Genomic DNA, 21287 nt, shown 5'->3' with positions numbered 1-21287 from the left:
ACTGAAGTGGGTAATAATAAACCAAGGCAGTCATCAAAGAACAGTGACTGTTAGAGGCAAATCCAAGAATTTGAGTTGCTTTAGGACCACTATCGATAAAAGAAGAAAAACTGGCCAGGAAAAAAATATTTCCACACACACACATCAGAAATTTCTAGACTGAGTTCACATATTTGTAAATATGCAAAAAACAAACAAACAAAACCATCATTTGGATATTAAAAGTAGGATATTCTGTGACACTATGAAGTCAGAGATCTGAAAGAAAAAGAACAAGTTTTACATCAAGTGCCCTTCCAGACACAATCCTCTGCATTTATCTGGGTTTAAGCTGTCAATTGAGAAAGCATCAATCCAAAAACAAAATAATCCGTTTGGACTTTAGGGAAAAGAGCAGGATCATCAAAGCTTTTCCAAGATTCAAGAACTGGAGTGAGAATTATCAGAAGCTCCAGAGTGACTGCAAATGAAAGACTTAGCAAAGTCTGAAAGAGGACAAGCTTTAGGGGTCTGCGCAGGAAAAACAAGGAAAAACTCCACCTCTGCAGAGGAGATACGCTCAAACCAGGAGGATATGTGAAGAAACCTAAAGCACTCGGCAGGAAAAAAACGGGCTTTTGCCGTTCCTTTGTCTTCTAATGCAAAAATTATCCAAAGCAAACATCGCTGCTTGTGGACAAACTCCCACCAGAAGACCCGACCAACCTTCACAAAGCCCTAGACTCGAATCCTAATAAATGTCCACGGGGTGAAGCGAGGATGGAGGTCATTGTCGGTGCAATAAATCTGAAGGAGTTTGAGAGAAGAAAGAACAGGCTGAGATTCCTTGGGAGAAATGTCAGAGACCGGTTATAAAACTTCCACAGAACGGGCTGCAGGCTGCTGCTGTTGTAAAAGGGAGACACATTTTTTCTTTATTTTCGTGAGGGTAGTGAATTTGACCCAGACGCTTCTAAATGCAGAATCAAAGTAAAAAAAAAAGGTCTACAGCATCAGAAATTCTCTCTTCTGCTCGATTCAAAGGCTCTTGTGAAATGCTTTTAAAATAATGAAATGTATTTTCATTGGTGGGTGTTAGGGTTGCAGTCTTGTTCCCAGCTGTAGATACACTTCCTTTAGACTTTATCTACATCTGTGTGGAAACTATAAAATGTTTAGCTTTTTATGAATGCTCAATATTATGGGCACTTTATATGCATCGCCTTGAACAGAGATGCTTTAATCATGCATCCCATTCTAGCCAATCAGTTCACTGGAGTACAAATTAAATGGAAGGAAGATGCATCGTGCAGTAATTTTTTTTCACCATAACAACAAGGAATCCTCTAACAATGAGCCGATCCGAGCCTTAAAAACACTGCTGTTGTAGGAATGTGCAGATGAGGAGCAGGCATTCAAATCAGGAGCTCGGGTGCACCCCCTCCTCTTGTGTTGTTGCTGTGCTGAAAGAAGTTGATTTTCAGTTCAAACACAATGCGCCTCTTGAGGTTTCCCTCTGGAGGGACTAACAATAGCAAATCATGTCACTCCCGTCTGCGCAGGTGCTGCTGCAGCTGGCCAGCGGTGCGTTTCCCCTGGACTCGGCCCTCTGCGAGGCCATCAACGTGCCGATGGAGAAGCTGAGGTGGACGTCACCCTTCGCCAGCCACCGCTCCAGCCTGGGCCACCTGTCTCACTCCGGCGGCCGCCGCACCGACAGCGCCGACGACGGGTCCAGATCCCCGTTTGAGCCGGACCCTCATCAGCAAGCAGCGGAGCACTCTGCCGCCGTCCAGAGCCCCTCCTGTCCATCCAGGAACGCCTGGCCCGATGCTGGTCAGTCCACCGCCTTTGAGCCCCAGTTCTTCCCGTTCCCCCAGACGGAGGCCGCGCGGAGCTCGGGATGGGGGGGCTCGGAAACAGCCTCCCCTGGCAGCGCGCTGAGGAGGATGCCGGATCCGGAGAACATGGTGTGGGCGACGTGCGTGGCCCTCGCCTGGCTGGAGCACAGCTCCGCCAGCTATTTCACGGAGTGGGAGCTGGTGGCTGCTAAAGCCAGCATGTGGCTGAACGCACAGGACATCCCGGAGGGGAAAGATTTAGCCTCCATCAAGGCTGCTGCCAATCAGCTCTTCATCATCCTCAGACACTGGGATGAAAACCTGCAGCTGAACATGCTCTGCTACAACCCCAACACTGTCTGAGACCCTAAACAGACCGCTGAGGGCACGGAGCCCCATGTGATACTATGCCGTACCATCACAGTGGCGCGGCAGAAGCATGAGCACCCCGTGAACTTTCCCACATTGTGTCATTTTACAAACACGACCTTCAGAGTGTTATCTCGCCTCTTTTACGTCATAGACCAACACAAAGTAGTTCTGTTGTGAAGTGGAAGGAACATTTCTCATGGGTTTAAAAATCTGAAAGGTGGACTGTGTATTTTGATTCAGCCCCCCCCCCCTTTACTCTGATAACCCTGAATAAAATAAAGTGCATTCGGTTACTTTGAAAATTATTCATTAATTACTAAGTAATTTCAATCCACCTGGGATGGAATTTAATTTCAGAATAAATCCAGATATTTGGTGAGGGCCTCAGATCTTTGTTGGAGAGAGTAGACCATAAAGACCATAAAGACCAAGAGACACACTAGACATGTCAGGGAGGAAGTTGTGCTGAAGTTTAAAAGGTACATAGCCACGTTATATGCTTATAAAAAAATACCAAAAACCATTTGATCATGATAAAGTAAAGTTATATACACCAAGCGTCCATCCTGATAGTATTTTGATCGTCCTTTGTGAGCCTAAATAGAACCCAGCACTGGGTGCGATGAGCAGACGTAAACAGACGTGGCGCCATCTACAGGCAGTACAGCAGAACTACCAGAAAGCCAGATGGCGACTACTAAATCTCTACTAAATAATGCCGTCAGAATGGCCAAGTCAAAGTATAGACCCTCATCCAACCAAGAGTCTGTGCCAAGAGGTTGGCAGTAGCTCCCTATCCAGTCTGACTGAACCAGGCTATTCTCCAGAAAATTCTGTCTCTAGATGTGGAAAAGTGGTAGAGACGTCGGCCAAAAGATTTCCAGCTGTAGCAGCATCGGAATGGGCTTGAAATGCGTTCACTCAGCTAAACAGCTAAACGGCGTCTATTCACCACTTTTTCCCCCCTCTCTTTTCATTATGGGGGCGACGTGGCACAGAGGTTAGGGAGTTTGTCTTGCAATTGGCGGGTTGCTGGTTCGATCCCCTGCACTGACTTTCTCTGTCGTTGTGTCCTTGGGCAAGACACTTCACCTGCATTGTCTGCTGGTGGTGGTCAGAGGGCCCGGTGGCGCCGGTGCATGGCAGCCTCGCCTCTGTCAGTCTGCCCCAGGGCAGCTGTGGCTGCTAACGTAGCTCACCACCATCAGGGTGTGAATGGGTGAATGACTGACTGTAGTGTGAACGCTTTGGAGGTCATCAAGACTAGTTAAAAGCGCTATACAAGTACAAGCCATTTACCAATATGAACATCCATCCATCCATCCATTTTCCGAACCGCTTTATCCCTCATGGGGTCGCGGGGGGTGCTGGTGCCTATCTCCAGCGTTCAATGGGCGAGAGGCAGGGTACACCCTGGACAGGTTGCCAGTCTGTCGCAGGGCCCAATATGAACATTTATTTCAAAATGTGCAACTATATACAGTGAAAAAAAAAGTCATCCAGCGGAAACCAGGAAGGATTTTATTTAGTGGAATATAATTAAAGAGAGCTGAATTCATGTGCGCAGCATGCTTTTCAGATTTGTATTTCTGGGAAATTTTAAATAACAGCACTACTTTTTGTTGCTCTATCAAATGAAACCCTACAGATAGACATTGACGCCGGTGGCTTTGATGTGTCAGAAAGTGGGAAAAACTCCAGCGGGTATCGATGCTTTCGCCGAACACTGTCTGCCGAGCAGTTTGCACTCTGGAGTCTGATTTTTCTTTTCCCGCTGCAGTTGTGAACTACGTGTGTTTTGCTCCGTTTCTGTGCTGTTCCTCCCAACATATCACTGGCTCTTCAGAGACACTGTTTTTATAAGCTATAACCTCGCTGGTGCCAGGCACACACGCGGGATCTCTGCAAGCGAGGCGCGTATTTATGAGTTTGTGGAAAGTCAGCGTTAAAGGTTTTAGCTCTTTGGACGAGTCTCCGTCAACATCTGAGCAACGCTGCTCTTGTCGTCATCTTGATGTTACAGGAGAAAGGCTGCAAAACGGTAATAAGAGAAAGCATTTCCTACAATTCATTGATACATATTTGCTGCATTTTTTTTGGAATTAGGTGTGTTGTAAAGGCAGAAATGATTTTATTAAGAACCATCCGTGTTCTTACTGCCGGTATTGTCCCTCTTTTATCCTGTCTGTGTTACTATTGTAGTGTTATTACTACTTAACTTTTTGGTTAAAGTGTAGCAGAGACTGAAAAATATGCAAACAGCTAAAGAAAATACTAAATCTATATGTTGATATTGAAAAAATATATATAAATATATATAGGGGTCTGGAGAATGTGCATGTTTTGTTGCTGCTTTGTTTTGGGTTAATGGTGAATAATGGTTATATGCGATCTGAATTTATGTGTTTTATACAAGAAATTATCGCGCTTTGGTGTTAACTGGAGAGGTGTGCGGCTGCAGCAGTGCTTTGCAAGTTCAAAATGTGTCCAACTTTAAAAATAAAAAGGTTTAGTCACAGCTGGTACCTAATTAAACTTTAGGAATTTAACTAAACAAATTGTTATGCAATTTTTTATACATTTTTACAGAATAGGATAATCAAATTTAGTATCACTTTAGCTAACTGAACCAGAAGATACTTGAACCAATTGATACTTGAACATATGGCAGAACTATACACTTTTAACCGGATATTTAAGTCCTCCACATTGTATTCCTCCTTACTGCCTGACATTAAATGAGATAAAACCTTTCCTCTGTTAGGTGAGTCAAGATTATCAAAATTATTTCTATTGACAAAATGCCGAAAAAGCAGATTTTTTGTTTTGTTTTTGTAGATTTTGCATTGCTTTTTTTCAAATTCTGATGTTTATGCCCCACGTTCAACCGTTGAGTTTAAGTATAAATAGCAATGGGAATGTCAAGCTCTCATACCATGCAGGAAGGACGCGGGTGTCCAGAGATACATCGTTTTTTCTTAGACGAACCATAATTCTGGAGACGTGTCCTGTGTTCTGATTAAATTAGATGAAAGCGTTTGACATGTGTTGCATTTGAGGATTTAGGGAGAAGTTTGCAAGCCTGAGAAAACAATCCCAACTGGACGCATCATCTTCGCTTAATGAGGGACTGGTGCTTTTCACAAAATGAATGGCTTAAATACGACAAGAACATTGCGTGAAAATGCTAAAGCAACATCTCAGGAAGTGAAATTTTAGGCACAAACCGGTCTTCCGAATGGAGAATGATCCCGAGCATGCCACCAAATTTGGTACAACTGGCTGAAGGAGAACAAAGTAAATGTTTTAGAGAGGCAAACTCAACGTCGTTATCTTAATATCATATAAGATTTGTAGGTAGAGAGATCCAAAAGGTGCCGGCGAGCAGGACGGCTTACAAACTTCTCTGGTTATCATTCTGGCATTTAGCAAATACAAATGATGTTGGTAATTCTAGCTGATTTATTGTCAAAAGTTTTTTTCTTCTTTTTTTTTTTGTAGAAAATGGAAACGTCAGCCTATGAAAAGTATGTCCCCATGCTGTATCGCACACCAGCTCAATATGGCGTAATGGTTGTCCGCCTGTGGCCCCGCTGAGGTGTTAGAGAAGCCCAGCTGGCTTTAATAGACACCTTCACCTCTTCTGCCGCGTTAGGTCGGGCGTCTGTCATCTTTCCCCGAGCAACGCGTCACAGATTCTCCACGGGGCTTAGCTCAGTCCAATCAAGCACAGTGATAAGACGGCATTTAAACTATATATCTGTACTTTGGCGGCCTTAGCAGATTCCAATCGTCCTGCTGTATGAAATCTCCATTAGAGGCCTGCCAGCAGAGGAAAGCACGACTCGCTCTATAAATTCGACCCGATAAAGAACAACAAACCAACAGCAGTAAGGGGAGGGGGCTCCCTGGATCAACACCGACCTCAGATAACTTCATTACAGGACCGCTAGAGCTGCACAAGACATTGCAACTGAATACTTTTTGCAATAGTAGAGGACACAATATTAATGTCTCAAAGGACCGCTTGGGACGCAAAAAGCGTTGACCAGAAAAAAGGTGATTACCTGTGAATGATGTTTTCAGCCTGTTTGATAGAGTTTCCCTGTAGTAGATGGCTCAGAAATGAGTGACCCAGAAACTAAAAGCCATTCAGAGCTTTGGGAAACTTGCAATAAGAGACGAGGAAGAGCATGCATCAGAGGTAATATTCAACGACTATTGTTATCGCATGGTTTCCTGTTATTGTGCAGACCTGTTTCCCAATTTTCCTCCAGTTACTCAGACCTTTTTGTCCAAATGAAGTGGTACTCCCGACAATAGAGATTAGGGCCACCGAGCAATAGCCCAGTTCTTTTTTTTTTTTTTTTTTTTTAACTTCATAGCCAATGCCCAGCCTCATTTCCCCGATACATCTGTGTGTGGCGGTTCTTGAAGCACCGATATTTGCCTCCGTCTATGCCTTGTGAACTCTTTTTGTGGCTTGGCTTTAAAATCATCTAGAGGCTGCAGTTATTCCTGTCACCGCACCTTTTTCCTTCCACTAAACTTTCCATTATCCCTGGATAAATCAGTCTGTGAACATGCAGCATCCATCTAGAGGACGTCAGTGACTGACAAGTCAAGTCAGCCGTCCTTCTTATTTACATATAATTCAATTACATTTCAGTTCAACTCAATTTTATTTATATAGCGCCAATTCATGAAGCATGTCATCTCAAGGCACTTTCCAAAGTCAAATTCAATCAGATTATACAGATTGGTCAAAAAATGTCCTATGTAAGGGAACCCAGTTGATTGCATCAAAGTGCAGACAAGCAGCATATAGCAAGGCCTTAAAGAGTAATTTCTGTATTAAATAATGTTTTTTATTTCTCTTTTTGGAATCACCTCAGGTGGTTAAATATAAAATGAAGTTATTGTTGTTTCGAATGATCTGTTGCCCACCCAGAACGGTCGTCCTGCCTCTTGGTATCTCAGTGGCTCAGCTGACGGTCCCGTATGCAGACACCCTGTGTCCTAACCACTGTGTGTCTGTGTCCTTATTATCCTTATCCTGTCAGTCCACACAGTGTTCTAACTTGCTGGCTAGAGGACTTTTCAGTGAGCAATCTATAACTCTCTGCCTGCGTGTCAGACACAACGGTCCTTTGGCTTCTTTTTTTTATCCATCTCTGTATATTTCACTTAAAACACATTATTTGTAACAAAACCAACCCTCTAATTGTTCAGCAATCTTCAGAACTGTCTCCAAAGGATTAAAATATGTTTTATTATGTAGCAGGGTGTGTAATAAAGAGTCTTGAGCTTTGAAATGAATTGAAAAAAACCCATGGTAGAGCTTTTTACTTAGATCTTGAAGCGTCTTCTGTCTAAAAGTCTTTAATGCGGGTATAATCTGGGGCGGCCTGAAAAGATGCTGCTGCTGCTGCTGCTGCTGCTGCTGTTGTGTGGGTTAATCTTGTCAGAGTAGGTGTCCTGATTCTAGTTCGTGAGCAGAAGCAGGCTCAAAACATGAAAGCAGCAACATCAGAGAGGAAGGTAGTTATTTATGCCAGAGACTTTCCAGTGCAGGTGAGGGAAGACGCTGCTCATCAACCCCAGCAGCCACACACCTCCGCAGACGCAGGGGTCAAAACGTGTGGGAAGGTATGGGTTACAAACTCTGATTCACTGCTCTGGCTCTCCAATTACATGGAAACGACGAGCAGTTATTTAAAATTCTCTGCAGAAACTTCTCATCGCAGATAAAAAAAAAAAAAAGTCACGCAGCAGCTCAACAGATGTCTGAGGCTATTCTGCAAATTATCAATTAACACAGTTTATTTTTGGAACTCTACCACAAACTCAAAACAATCTATGTATAATGATAATAATAAGAATTATGATGGATGGTTATGCAAGGCGACATATGTCCTATATTGTGTAATTTTCCTCCTGGTCCAGATTAATGGATCAGAACAGAGTCCTGGGCAAGGCATTTTTTTTTTTATTATTGACAGGAATTAGACCCCCACTCGTTCTAGTTTACCTACTTTCTGTTGTTTTACTTTGGCAGCGCTGTGACACGGTGGCTTTAAAAAGTTGTGTTGGAATGTGCTGATATGCCCATAATAGTCCAGGAGACACACCCAGTCACCACTTGCAACATTTGCAATAACTATTTTATATCTTTAAGCTGCCTCATTCAATAACACCCGTTTTAGTTAGTCGTTTTAGTCAGGCTTTAAAACGTTTAAAGAGTCAAGAATCTTTGTCATTATGAAGCCAGAATGAAATTTCGGTGAGACAAATCAAAAACGCGTTCCCATTGAACTGTGCAAAAACACAATCTGAAAAAAAAGGCTATATTTAAGGTTAAGATGTACAACAGAGGAGAATGACTTGTTAGACAGACCTACTGTGCATTTATTAATAGATAATATGCCATATTCAGATTATAATATGTTCAAGTTAAAAAGACATGAAGCAACAGTCGATTCACAAAGCAATGTAAAATAAATGCAATTTGCATGAATGTACCAGACAAAAAACCTTTGAATGAACACAACTAATTCAGCTGAACATAGTTGAACCGTTTCAAGATACAGTTTTATATTTCATGTGAATGGAGGAAGTTCCTTTTGCCGTCACATCGTGTATAATTTCACTTTCAAATACATCAAAAATCAATTGTTAGCTGAACACGAAAATAAGCCTGACTCCTCTGCCATGTTGGCCACATGGTGTGGCAATCCTAAACAGCAGAGAAAGAGAGCAATTTCAGAAAGTTGCATATGACAAACTAAAGTTGCTACTGGGTCATTGCTAGCTTAGCCTTTGCATGAAGTTTGTAGAAGCTGCGCCTGCAGATGGTATTAACGCTGACGCCACAACGTCTCTAGGTCCTAAACAGATGTGTGGCGCTCTGGCTCCGCTGCAGATCAGTTGAAGTAAGCAAACAGCATTCTTGTGTATTTAAATCTGCATATCTTTGTAGGCCACTGACACAGGCTTGAACTGGAACTTGCTTTGAGCTTGTTATAACCCAATCAGATGGACGTCAGTAGTTTTACAAACAGCCGGTACCGTCCAATCCAACAATCAAGAGTCTTTTTAATGGAAATCAGAAAGCTGAAAAAAGGAAAGAAAAACGTCCAAGCTCATTTACCACAAGTGCCTAAACTGAGTTAAAAATCAGCAGAAAATACCTTTTCATTTATCCAGATGTTGCTTTTTGTTAAAGCCTAGCGGAAACTAAAGACCACCTTCCGGCCACGCCACTGTTCTCATGACGTTTGTCTGCAGGAGCTGATTCCACATAATCAGATCGACGTTTTCCAATGGCTTCACTTTCACGCTGAAGCCAACCACAACGTCATGCGAGCTTATTCGTGAAATCCATCGCAGACTGTTAATTTCTGTTCCCACTTTTTTTTTTTTTTTTTTAAAAAGCATAACTTTTATTCTGTTTGCAAAACGGGCCAATTTATGTTTTCCTCTGTGGTGATAAAGTTGGACTCTGTCGAAGTAGTAAAGGTTTCCGAATTAGATAAGTGAATCTGTGCAACCAGTAGAAGCTCCCAGTGTATCTCAGTCCATTAAAGTTTACTTTAATAGCAAATGCTGGCTCTTTCTATGCCTGAACAGGCAAACTCTCTTTTCCTGAACTTTGAAAATAAAAGTCTTCTTTAATTAAAGAAAAAAAAAACATCTCTGCAGTAATGGCAGTCTCCTTTCCTAAGTTAATAACAAAAACTTCAGGTTTGTTTTTTTAATACACATATAGCATTTCTTTACTCAGGTATGTTGATTTCTACTCAGGCTCAGTTGCATGAGTCCTACCTGAACACGAATGTTTCATAGAAATCACGATCGCCACATTCCCACACACTGAAGCCAGTGGTGCAGTGTGCAGTCCTTTCTAAAATTCAAAATATGACTTTGATATTAAAAAAGTAATGTGTCTGTGCTGTAGTTGCGACAGTAGGTGGAGCGGTAAATGTTCAAAAGTTGTATTTTTCATGTGCCGAGTCAGTTGTAAAGTGTGTTATTTTTCAAATGGCTGTTTGTGCCTTTTTAAATGATTGTTGAGCATTTGAGGCTGTTGGGAGCTTCTGTAGTGTCTTTCTTATTGTAGATGTTATATTAAAAAAAAGAACTCTGTGGGTGCATGAAATAAATATTATTACAAACAAGACGATTGATGTCTATCTTTTTCAAATTTATGTTTCAGGAGCAGTTGGACGGGCTCTCTAAGAGCAGATTGGTCTGAGAAATAAATCTTTCGTGTAACAGTGGTTCATCTGTCCGAAAATCCCCAAAACATCCAAATTCACAAATTATTTTAATTTGTAAAGTCGTACATCAACGTGGGAGTCAATAATCTTAACAGAGAACGTTTAATACATGAATACATTTATTTTTCCAATGTTTGTAAGCTGTTTTAGTAATACGCTTTATGTTATTATTAAGATTTTTAGGCTTTTACTGCGCCCAGGTTGAGTCTAGAGACAAAAGCTGAAGAGTTCAACTTCTAAACAAACGTTTCCTTTTTTTGCAGTTTTCCTTTTCAGGCCTGAAAACTCTGGAAAAGTCTGGAACTTGATTTTTAGCTTTTTCCAAATCTCCTTCCCAGGGTGTGTTTGGGATCTTTGTGCTGTTAAAAAAAAATCCACCTTCATATAAACTGCAGATTCTTACAAAGAACATCTGCGTATTTTTCTCTGTTTAGCCTTAACTGAAGAATATGGCCTCTGCCAGTATCATGTGCTGAAAATCTGCCCCACGCCATAACGTTCCCAACCCCCTGTTGGGTGTTTGTGGGTTTTTGTACAGTAGCATTTTTCCTCTAAACATAATGCGTGCAATCTGAACCTGACTATATTTTCCTGCTATTTCTTTGACTTATCCACATGTCCTGAAGTAAATTTTAAATTAGTTTTAACCTGCTTTGCCTAAAAGCAGTTCTTGGAGGTAATTGAAATTGAGTGGACTACTTTTGACTTTCATGGAAGAAGAAAAAAAACTGAACCTACTAAACCCAGTCGTTCTGAATTTTTTTTTTTTTCCATGGACCTTTGACTCATCTGACAGAAACCCTGCATGGAGCACCTGGATGTGGCTGGCTTATAGTTAAACTGTGTTCTTTCCACTTCTAGATTACAGCCTGATGTCAGGTTTAGAGTCTGGAGTTGGACCCACAACGCAGACAGCCAGGCAGGAGCAGCACGGCGAGTTGAAACTATTATCAATAAAACTTACGGGGCAGACACGAGGAGGATGATGAGGCATGAAGTATTGTCAAAGGAAGGCATAGTGTTGGACAAGCATGGCGTGCACGCAAAGGAAACATCCAGCTAAGATACAATGATCATTAGGATTTAACCAAAATCCTAATTTCCAGATTTTAAGAAATTACTATTGTGAAATATGATAATGCCAGCAGAAGATTGAGAATATCTTTTACCCATCATGCTGCAGTTCGTGGTTGGGATCCTGGTAATCAGAACACGTTGGCCTTCAGTTAGGACTAAAATTAGCTTTTTCAATCACCAAACCAGCTGATGTTCATTTGCACTGATAGGAGAAAGGATCACTTCCCGAATTCTGACAGATTTCAGCCATTTTCTCTGATGGCTTTTTTACTTACCATTCCACTTTATTGCTCACAACTTCATTTGTGAACTTCTTTTGATTTCTTTGTAAGTGTGGACACCTTGGGTTGTGACAGCTACGGAGTTCATCCCCGCTCCGACTGTCTCAGCCGTTGTGTCCTTGGGCAAGACACTTTACCCACTTAGCCAGCTGTCCCTCTCAGCGTGGGAATGGGTGAATGACTGACTGTAGAGTCAAGCGCTTCAGGGTCTTTAGGACTTGGTAAAGTGCTATCCAAGTACAGACCATTTACCATTTGACTGACACACGGTGTGAATTTCCCATCAATAGCCTCGTTACTGAAAATAATTATTGAAATGTCATTAAAGCAGAACATAGCGAGCCTTAATGTGTGATGGTGGCAGGTACCTTACCGTACTCGTGTTTCCGTGGCCCTTAAATTGCTTTTGGTACATTAAAACAGTCTTCATAGCCATCAGGCAAACAAACATTTTACGTACAGCGGTTCTCCTTGTGAACGCTTTTTTCGGGACGTCAGCGGTGTCCGTCTCCAGTAGGTTCTGTACCTTCCTAAATTGGCCAGTTGACATCAGCAGCTGGGCTCGTTTTCTTCACTCAGAGACGCATCGGGAGCCTCTTCAACAACAAAAGCTGCAGTGAACACGGCACCTCAGGAAAAAAACCTGAGCGGGGGTGTCAACTCGGACGCGTTCCCTCCAATTCACACACACAAGGTTGAAACAGCTTGTCCGGCAAGAGAGAGAGACACGCGGGTGAAGAAAGGATGGGAAGAGGAGCGATCGTTAGAACACACTGTGCCGAGTTAGAAAAAGGTCGGCTCATTACTGCGGTGCAAATAAACCATCTTCACCCCTGCTTCACAGATCAAACAGGGCTCAAACTGTTCCGGACAGTGTGTGGCGTTATCAACAACAACAAAAACACATAAATTTACCTGAAGCTTATTAGGATGAACAGGGGGTTAAAAAGAAGAAGGTCTATACATCTACTATACTGTTGCTAAGCTACTGAGTGAAACTTTAAAACTGTGACACACAGGAAATTGTTTCAATGCACGAACGCCAGAAGAAGCTGCTTGACTGCGAGCTGCACAGTACAGAGCTGTTTTTTTTTTTCAGCAATGCATTCATTTAGGTCCAGGTAATCCAGTTGCGCTCGCTAACGTCCGTCATCGTGCGCTTCACCACGCGGCTCCGGATCTGCAGTGGACGGGCGAAAAAAACCTCCACGCCAATTATTCTGTTTACGTTCCAGCCGCCGGGGCGACTCTGCCTGCATAATGGAGGCTGATGTCGGATTTAATCGAAGGCAAGTATATCACGGAGGTCGAATTTGCACATAAATAGCGCGCCGACAAGAAAGAGAAGAAATCCGAGTAATTTTTACGGTCTGGCTGAGAGCTAGGCCAGCGGTCGGTTGTGAGTCTCGATAAATGACTGCAGGCATAAGAGGATGATTACTGGTTGCTGTGACGACCACTTGAGTAAAAGTTTGAACCTTAATTTACATTTTGAACAGATATGTACTATACCTTATAGCTTTGTAAATCAATTGTTGAATACTGCGATGCACTTTTTTTAGAAACGTTGAGTCCAAAATGTGCTGTTTTTGTAATGCATTATTAGAAGAGATCATTTGAACAGGGAAAAAAAAAGTTCATTTCTGACACATTCAGCAAAAACACTTTTCAAGTTATGCCTGAGGAATATTTAAAAACTTTAAGAATCTTTAAATGAGCAAACGTGGCAAGGCAAGGCAAATTTATTTGTATAGCACATTTCAGTACAAAGACAATGCAAAGTGCTTTACATGATTAAAACATCGGAACTAACCGTGCATTTACATGCATTAGGACGGAACCTTTTTAAGCACAACTACTAAAAAAGTCCTAAGTTTCTTCTCGTATTTTGCAGATCACAAAATGCCTCCTTTGCAGAGTGAGAGGTTTTGTTGACTGGCCCTAAAGGCCAGCCAAGACGCTTTGAAGGGAAAGATGGGTGCAAATTCCAATCTCAGGTGTTGCTATAGATTATAATGGAGCTTTGGAAGAGAAAACATACTCAAAGCATCAGGGAGTTTCCATCATGTAACCATCTGATGTCCACCAATAAGTGGGAAACAGGAGGTGCTTCCTTATATTTCAGTGCCTTGTTTAATGCCCGCCTAGAGTTTTTGTTGCTTGAAAGTTCGATCTCAGCTTTATCTTGTCAAAGCACAAAGGTCCAAAAGAACAGGGCCGATGGTGTGGAGCAATTTCTACCGTTTTATCTCTGAAAGGTAGAGAATAATTGCTGTTACTGAGACTTGATGACCTCAATAACACTATTACAGAACCACCATTTTTCTGTGGTTCTGTAATAGTGAGCTTTGCCCCTTCCTTTACCATCCTGTCCACTGTGGCAAGATGAATCTGGGTCCTCCTTTCACATGGCCAAGAGAGGCTGAAATCTTTTACACTAATACCTTGCTTTTGGTATTTGTGAAATCACAAGACTTTTTCTTGGGTGACCATGATATTTATTTACATCGCAGCATTAAAAAAAAAAAAATCTTTAAATCTTAATCATCTTAAATTTCAGCTAACTGTGTCCAGGATGGATGTTTTGGGATCATGAGCCAAGTCTAATAATGAGGGTTGTAACCTAGAAGAACTCGTTCATCACCTTCGCAGATCTGAGCATCTCTCGCATTTCTGCAAATTCCTGATCCATGTCTCAGTCTCCCAGACACGAGCAACAAAAAAATAAACTTTTTCCTCATGGCGAATCGTGGTGGCTCAGTTTTGGACAGAAGGTGAGGAGCATTTATGGAGTTAGGGGAGTACAGCTGCTGCTCCTCACTGCAAAAATGTTCTTAAAATGAGTGCATTTGTCCTTTATTTGAGCAGGTAAATAAGATAATTAGCCAATGGAATAAGATTTTTGCACTTAAAATAGGAATAATTCATCTCCATCATCTTATTTCAAGTGCAGGATATCTAATTATATTACCTCAGGGGTAAAAATACTCATTCCATTGGCAGATAATCTTATTTACCTGCTCAAATCAAGGATAAATACACTAACTTTAAGAACTTTAAGAGTGTTTCTGGGGAGAAGATTGTCTACCTGGCCTAATCCACCCGTTACCCCACCAGCTGATCTTAGATAATAAAAAAAAAACATGGATGGACGAACATATCCTGTGAACAAGAACATGTGCAGTATAATGCTCGGAACATGAAAAAATCCTGTCGTCTGATTCTATTAAGTGTAATCCAACTGGACAAATAGGATCAGTAATGAATATCACCCCAGAGGGAAATATTCAGGAAAATCTCACTCATGTGGAAGTGTAATTACCTTTTAGAATACCTTCAGAATCTTTAGCAGCAATTTTTGCAGTAAATCACCACTTGAGTACTTTATTTTATTTTTTATTTAAAAAAGGGCCACCAGCACCACTTTGGACTGCATAAAAGAAAGATTATCCTCTACGCTACGCTGACCTGTAACTCTTTTAAATAAAAGAATGAATGGAGCTCTGCTATGGCAAAAATGAAACAGTGCCTGAATGGAGAAAATCACTGAGACGGTTACTTAATTCAAGAAGCTATATTAAGTGGCTATGGCTGTTCAAATTGGTAAACTTTGACCATTACAGCTGTTTCTTAATTTTAACACATGGCAGATGATTTACGTAGATCTTGAATGGCACCCCCAGACGGATATTAAGATAGAAACAGAACTTATTGCCCCACTTTGGGACAATAATTTCTGATATATGGTATATATGGTATAAATTCCTTTATTCTCAACTGCCTACATAATGAAATGAAGCTGTACACTGCAAAAAGAGAACTGAAAATAAGTCAAATTTTCTTAAAATGATTGTATTTGCCCTTGATTTGAGCAGATTATCTGCCAATGGAATGAGTATTTTTACCCCTAAAATAACATAATTAGATATTCTGCACTTGAAATAAGATGATGGCCATGAACTGTTCCTATTTTAAGTGCAAAAATCTTATTCCATTGGCAAATAGTCCTATTTACCTGCTCAAATCAAGGAAAAATACTTTCATTTCAAGAAGAATTTTCTTTTTTTTATTCGATTTTTCCAGTGTATTATCATGGACCAGTAGGAACCCAGAATCCGCTGCAGCAGTGACTAATGATGGGTCTGAGGAGTTCATCCCGGTACTTAATGGCGGTCCGGGGGCCATTGTTCACCCTGTACAGGTCTGTGCGTCCCTCCATGATCATGCCTCCCCCGCCACCAAACTGATCGTCCTGCACGATGTTGCAGGCGGCATAACCTCACTTCATCTCATCTTCTCCAGATCCCTTCACGTCTGTCACATGAGCTCGGAGTGAAACTGCTCTTTTCCCGGCGTTCGGTGGCCAAAACCCAGTCAGGCAGTGAGCACAGCACTAACTAGAGAACGCCAGGCCCTCAGGCCATCCTCATGAAGCGCGTCTCTAATGGTTTGCTCAGAGACGTTCATGCCAGTGGAGGTCACTTTGCAGGGCTCTGACAAACTGTATCCTGCACCTCCTTGCACAAAAGCAGGAGACACTGGCCGTTCTGATGGTTTAATGACCTCCGGCGGCCATGCCCAGCTCCCCTAGAGTAACTGTCAGTCTCCAGGAATCTCCTTTATGCCCTTGAGACTGTGCTGGCAGACACAGCCCACTTTCTAGCTACTTTCTGGTGGAGTTGGACTGCCTGTGCAACCTCGAGGTATCGCCTCATGCTACCAGTAGTGACACTGACCCTAGCTAAATGCAAAACTACTCAAAAGGAAGTTAAAAAAAAACAAAAAAACAAAAGCACAAGGAGGGGAAAAGGTGTAAGTCAAAGCCTCCACCTGCAAAAGCGTTCCAGTTTTTCAGCTCGCCTCATCGTTGCTCCTTTAGTGAAGCCGTTTAACTGATTAACGACCCCCTCTACTACTGAGCTGATCAGATCAGAACTCCCACACGTTTAACTGCCTTGACATTATACTCTGATTCAAAAGTATGTCCCTCATTTGTTTGAGCAGCGTAGACATCCTAAATCTCTTTATTTCCTTATTTATTTTTTGATCCACTGTATATATAAGGACACACTGTATATACCTGATGCACCTTTCCCTCCTTTTGGCACCTTCTTTTGATTATTGATTACTGAGCCGATGTGACAAGTGAATTTCTCCTATGTGAGATCAATAAAGCCTATCTTATCTTATCTTATGTTATATCATATCAGAATCAGCTTTATTTGCCAGGTGCATGTACATGTACGAGGAATATGACTCCGGATTGCACAATAACACTAAAACGCAGCAATAAAAAAATCAGTCTGCAGTCTAGAGAACACATGTGAACACATTATGAACAGAGCAAGGTATAATTTATATCTTTACATGAGCAACAGGAGAGAAACTGACCAGTGTGCGCATCTCATCTACATTTTTAAATGTTCGTCAGGCTCTTTCTGTGCAACACTTCGGCAAAGACTCGCTCCAACTCCTGAGAGAGGAACAAAAGGAGGAACGTCTAAGATGGCTCAATCACTGTCACCGGCGACAGCCTCCGCTGCTAAATGTACCGCAGGACTAAACCAGCGGGAGTTTCCATGGTGTCGGAAACGCGCCGCTGCTTTCATGTTGCCTCTTCACCAAAGAGGTTTGTCAGAACACCCCCCATTGGACGATAAAATGATGTTTTCACTTTAAGTGCTGGGCGGGATTTGAGGCCACAGTGGTTTGGTACTAATATAGTCCAGGACACTGCTGGTATAACCTCAAACTAGGAGGTACTAATGAACGCGTGGAGGTTTTAGATGCAAAGTGTTACAGGTTTAACTAAAAAAAATGAGACGGTTCTATAACTGGAGCCGTAGTTAATTCATAGGTCTGTTTGAACGTAAAATCAGGGGGGAAGGACATCCACAATTAACTTAGAGCGACAATTACTGCTGTCAATCGATCGGGGAAGGGCTATAGGCAATTTTCAAACATTGTTACCCTAAGTGAAATAATTTAGCGAGAGAAAGGATGCTTACAAATGGAAAGAGTCGCCTGTCTTACAAAGAGCGGCGTAAACCTTCCAGAAGATTCACCTCAATGTCAGGGCACGACCTTTTAAGAGAAACTGCTGCACACCCAAGATCTCCTTCCCAGACTCAACCACAGGGATCTAAAACTCTAGTCTTCAAACGTCGCAACCTTTAGATCTGTCTCTGCTTTGGAACACCTGAATCAAAGAACCGGGTTATCAGCAGGACTCAGGAAAACGCGCCTGCTTGGGATGTGCCAAAAGGGCCGTTTGATTCACACATGTTGGACCTGCAGTTCAACCGAAGGTTGAAGAACGCCGGCCCTTCGAGGACTGGAGCTCAAGACTCCTGCTCTACTGTCCTCTGGCATCAGGTTAAATGTCTAATTTCATGACAGCGCAATTAGAGAAAGAACCGCTGCAAACACAGACTGACTCGTTTTACACCCTGCAGTAATTGGGTCAACAATTAACTCTTTTGTATATTAAGTAGTCTCCAGTCAAAATATACATTCATATTTATTTTAAAATAAAAACTCTGGGTCCAGAACTCTCTCCACAGTATCTAAAGTGGGCTTTTGTTAGACCCAGCCTGTGGCTAATCATTTTATTCCTGCTCGATTACACTTAATGTCTGACCTTTAGCTCAGGTTCTTCCAGCGACCAACCAGCATCAGTTTGCTCCTGTAAAAGAGATGTCAGCGGACTCGCTGCTGAATACTAATGAGCCAGTAACGGCAAGGTTGAGATTTAATCCTCCAGTAATACACCAGAGGTCTTAAAGCATGATTTGGGATGATAAAATTAGATTTTTTCTTGTAATACTCATTTTAAAAAAGCAAACATCATTTTGTTTGATTCGGATAAGTCAAGATGTTAATTGCCTATTGGATTAAAATTCAATCTGCATGAAGTCTAATTCATCTGGAAAGATAATTATTCCAGCTGCCCAACAGAAAAAAAAAACAAAGTAACATATGATATCCAATTAATCAAAGATTGTTATGTTTAATGTTTGATAAAACAGCTGCTTAAATAAGAAAGTTTTATTCTGGTTCATGCTCCTAAACCTCAATCTAAATTTTATACCAAAGGCCAACATCGCCCTCTTGTGGCTGAAATCGGTCCTTCATTTCACTGGAGAGATTTGTTCAAACTGATCTGCTCAAACTGATCTGCTTTTAGTTTTAATGACGTTTTGGCTGCAAACACACTGGGGAGTTTTGGAGTTTAATTTCAGACTCAGTCTTTGTAGCCTGTAATTGAAGTTGCTGAAAGCTGCAAACGTCTCCAGAGCCAAATCCAAATGGGACCCAAGCTGCTTTTCAGAAAAGAACAGGATCCTCAATCGACAAATGGTCCCTATGACCAGATCACTGCGCAACCATCAAGGGCAAAGCCACATGGTTTACTTATAATAATCATGAGTCAGTACAGCCAAACTGAAAAGAAATACTGAGCTAAAAACGGCTATGAATTAAAAATAACTTTACAGATGTGCAGAAGTGTGAGGCTGACGGAGATTAAGTTGATTTTTGGAATAAGGAAATGTAGCAGTTGGGATGATGAGGAGAAACTACAGGTAGACGTTCAAATTCAAAGAGGCAAACATTCGGAACTCCTGAGTTCTTAGTTAAAACTAAGAATAAAAATAAAGTGGATACAAAAAAAAGATGGACCAAAAATAAAATAGTAGACTGAAATTCAAGTTTAATTGAAAAAACAAAACTAAATAGTGTCAATATAATTATTTAAAATTGAAAAACCTAACTATGGGTGCAATAGGAATAAATAACCGTAATAACTACAAGCCAGGTAAAAGCCAAATCAAAAGGTTTGCTTTTAAAAACATCAATGATATCATCAGGTCTTGAGGAAGGAAGCTCCACAGGAAACGGCTTTAAGACAATATCTAAAGACCTTCTCCAATGGAAAATAAAAGGGGATTTGGATTCTTAATCAAAAGCAGTTCTAATAAATACGAGGGACTAAGATCAATAATGGCTTTAAATGTCATCAGTGGTCTTAAAATCAATTCCAAGATGCAGCTATTTGAAATTGGAGTTCCGTTTCTGGTCTTAATGAGGATTAGTGCAGGTGAATTTTAGCTTAGCAGCTGTAGATGGGTTGTGGACGACAGCACGATTCCCTCTAGGAATCTTCAGTGTGACCGCCGTCTCATTTTTCCCTCCTCTGCGCTAAACAAGACAAACTTAAACGAGGAGGCGGGAATAAAGCCAGAGAGCTGAACGCTTTTCAGTCGGCCAGGGCTGAGGCTTCTCACTCCCAGACCAAATGTCAAGAGGGTCTTTTCTCTTAAGAGCAGATACGGGCAAAGATTGAATGGTTAAAATTATGAAATATGTTGCAGAATCCTTAAAATAATACCTATAAAGCTGTTTTTCCTCCTCACCTTGAGCTTACCTGTGAAAAAAGTGAAACAGAGGGTCACAGGTCTGTTAGGGTGCATTTTTTTTTTATTTGCATGGCATTCCTGACCACACAATAAATATAACGAGACCACACCAACCGGCTCAAACTCCCGTTTAATACATCTTTGTCATGTCACCGCTGCATATGGACGCACACAGTGGATGTCAAACAGCAGCTGTCTGGGCCATCAAAACAAAATTACACCAGGATAAATGATTTCATGACTTTTTCAACCTTTACAGGGACGTTTGTTCTTTTCTTAGTGCAACAAACAAATGTGTTGGGGGTGGGGGGTGTATAACAAAGCTACAATAACCAAGCAGCATAAATGTGCTCGCCGTTCAATTAATGCCTTATTGAAGCCCAATTTGAGCCTCGCCAAGTTCACGTTCCGTCTGACGATCTTCAAACCTTAACGCCGTCCTGGAAGGAACAAAATGATCTGCTGATGCAAAAGTATCAGTCAGGGGAAGGCTGGAAAGAAAACTCAGCAGCGTTTTTAATAAACCCCGACACGCAGCCAGTCGACAGCAACGCTGGAAGAGCCGCACGGCTTTCCGGACGGAACCGGCTCTACATCAGACGTCAAACCTTACATATTCTCCCCGTGTCAGGCCAGCGGAGCAGGGCTTCCACACCGAAAGCTTTTTCCTTTCCAAGAAAACATCACAGCCTTGCTAAAACCCCCGCCAACGCTGGTTAGAGGATGAGCTACGTCCCTAAAAGGCACGTCTGGTACGAGAACACCGCACCATACCCGCAGCGAAGCACGGCGGTGGCAGCGACATGCTGCGGAGCGATTCCTCCGGACGGTCGTCTTTAAATCAGGACGGATGAAATTATAAAAGCCTCCAAATAATTCCCTCCGGCCAAAGACCTTCAGTTGTCTGGGCGGAAAGCCGAAGCTACGGAGGGGGTTTAATTTTTTTCCCAGGATAACAGAGAGTCCAAGCATCTAAATTATAAAAAAGAAGGAACCAGCTGAAGAAGGCGTAATGTCTGGAATAGGTCCAGAACTAAATGG

The 21287-nt window shown here is 41.8% G+C and overlaps 1 protein-coding gene across 1 annotated transcript in view; it reads left to right on the top strand.

Moving 5' to 3' along the window:
* Positions 1 to 3159, top strand: part of vwa5b1 (von Willebrand factor A domain containing 5B1) — a 71255-nt gene extending 68096 nt beyond the window's left edge. The window contains exon 22 of the mRNA XM_036141647.1: positions 1542 to 3159. Coding sequence (XP_035997540.1) covers positions 1542 to 2183 — 642 coding nt within the window. The 3' untranslated portion in view covers positions 2184 to 3159. The remainder of the gene's footprint in view (positions 1 to 1541) is intronic.
* The last annotated feature ends 18128 nt before the right edge of the window (positions 3160 to 21287 follow it).

The sequence above is a fragment of the Fundulus heteroclitus genome, chromosome 1 (genome assembly GCF_011125445.2).
Source record: "Fundulus heteroclitus isolate FHET01 chromosome 1, MU-UCD_Fhet_4.1, whole genome shotgun sequence".
In the NCBI taxonomy this organism is placed as follows: Eukaryota; Metazoa; Chordata; class Actinopteri; order Cyprinodontiformes; family Fundulidae; genus Fundulus; species Fundulus heteroclitus.
This window is presented reverse-complemented; position numbering and strand designations above follow the sequence as displayed.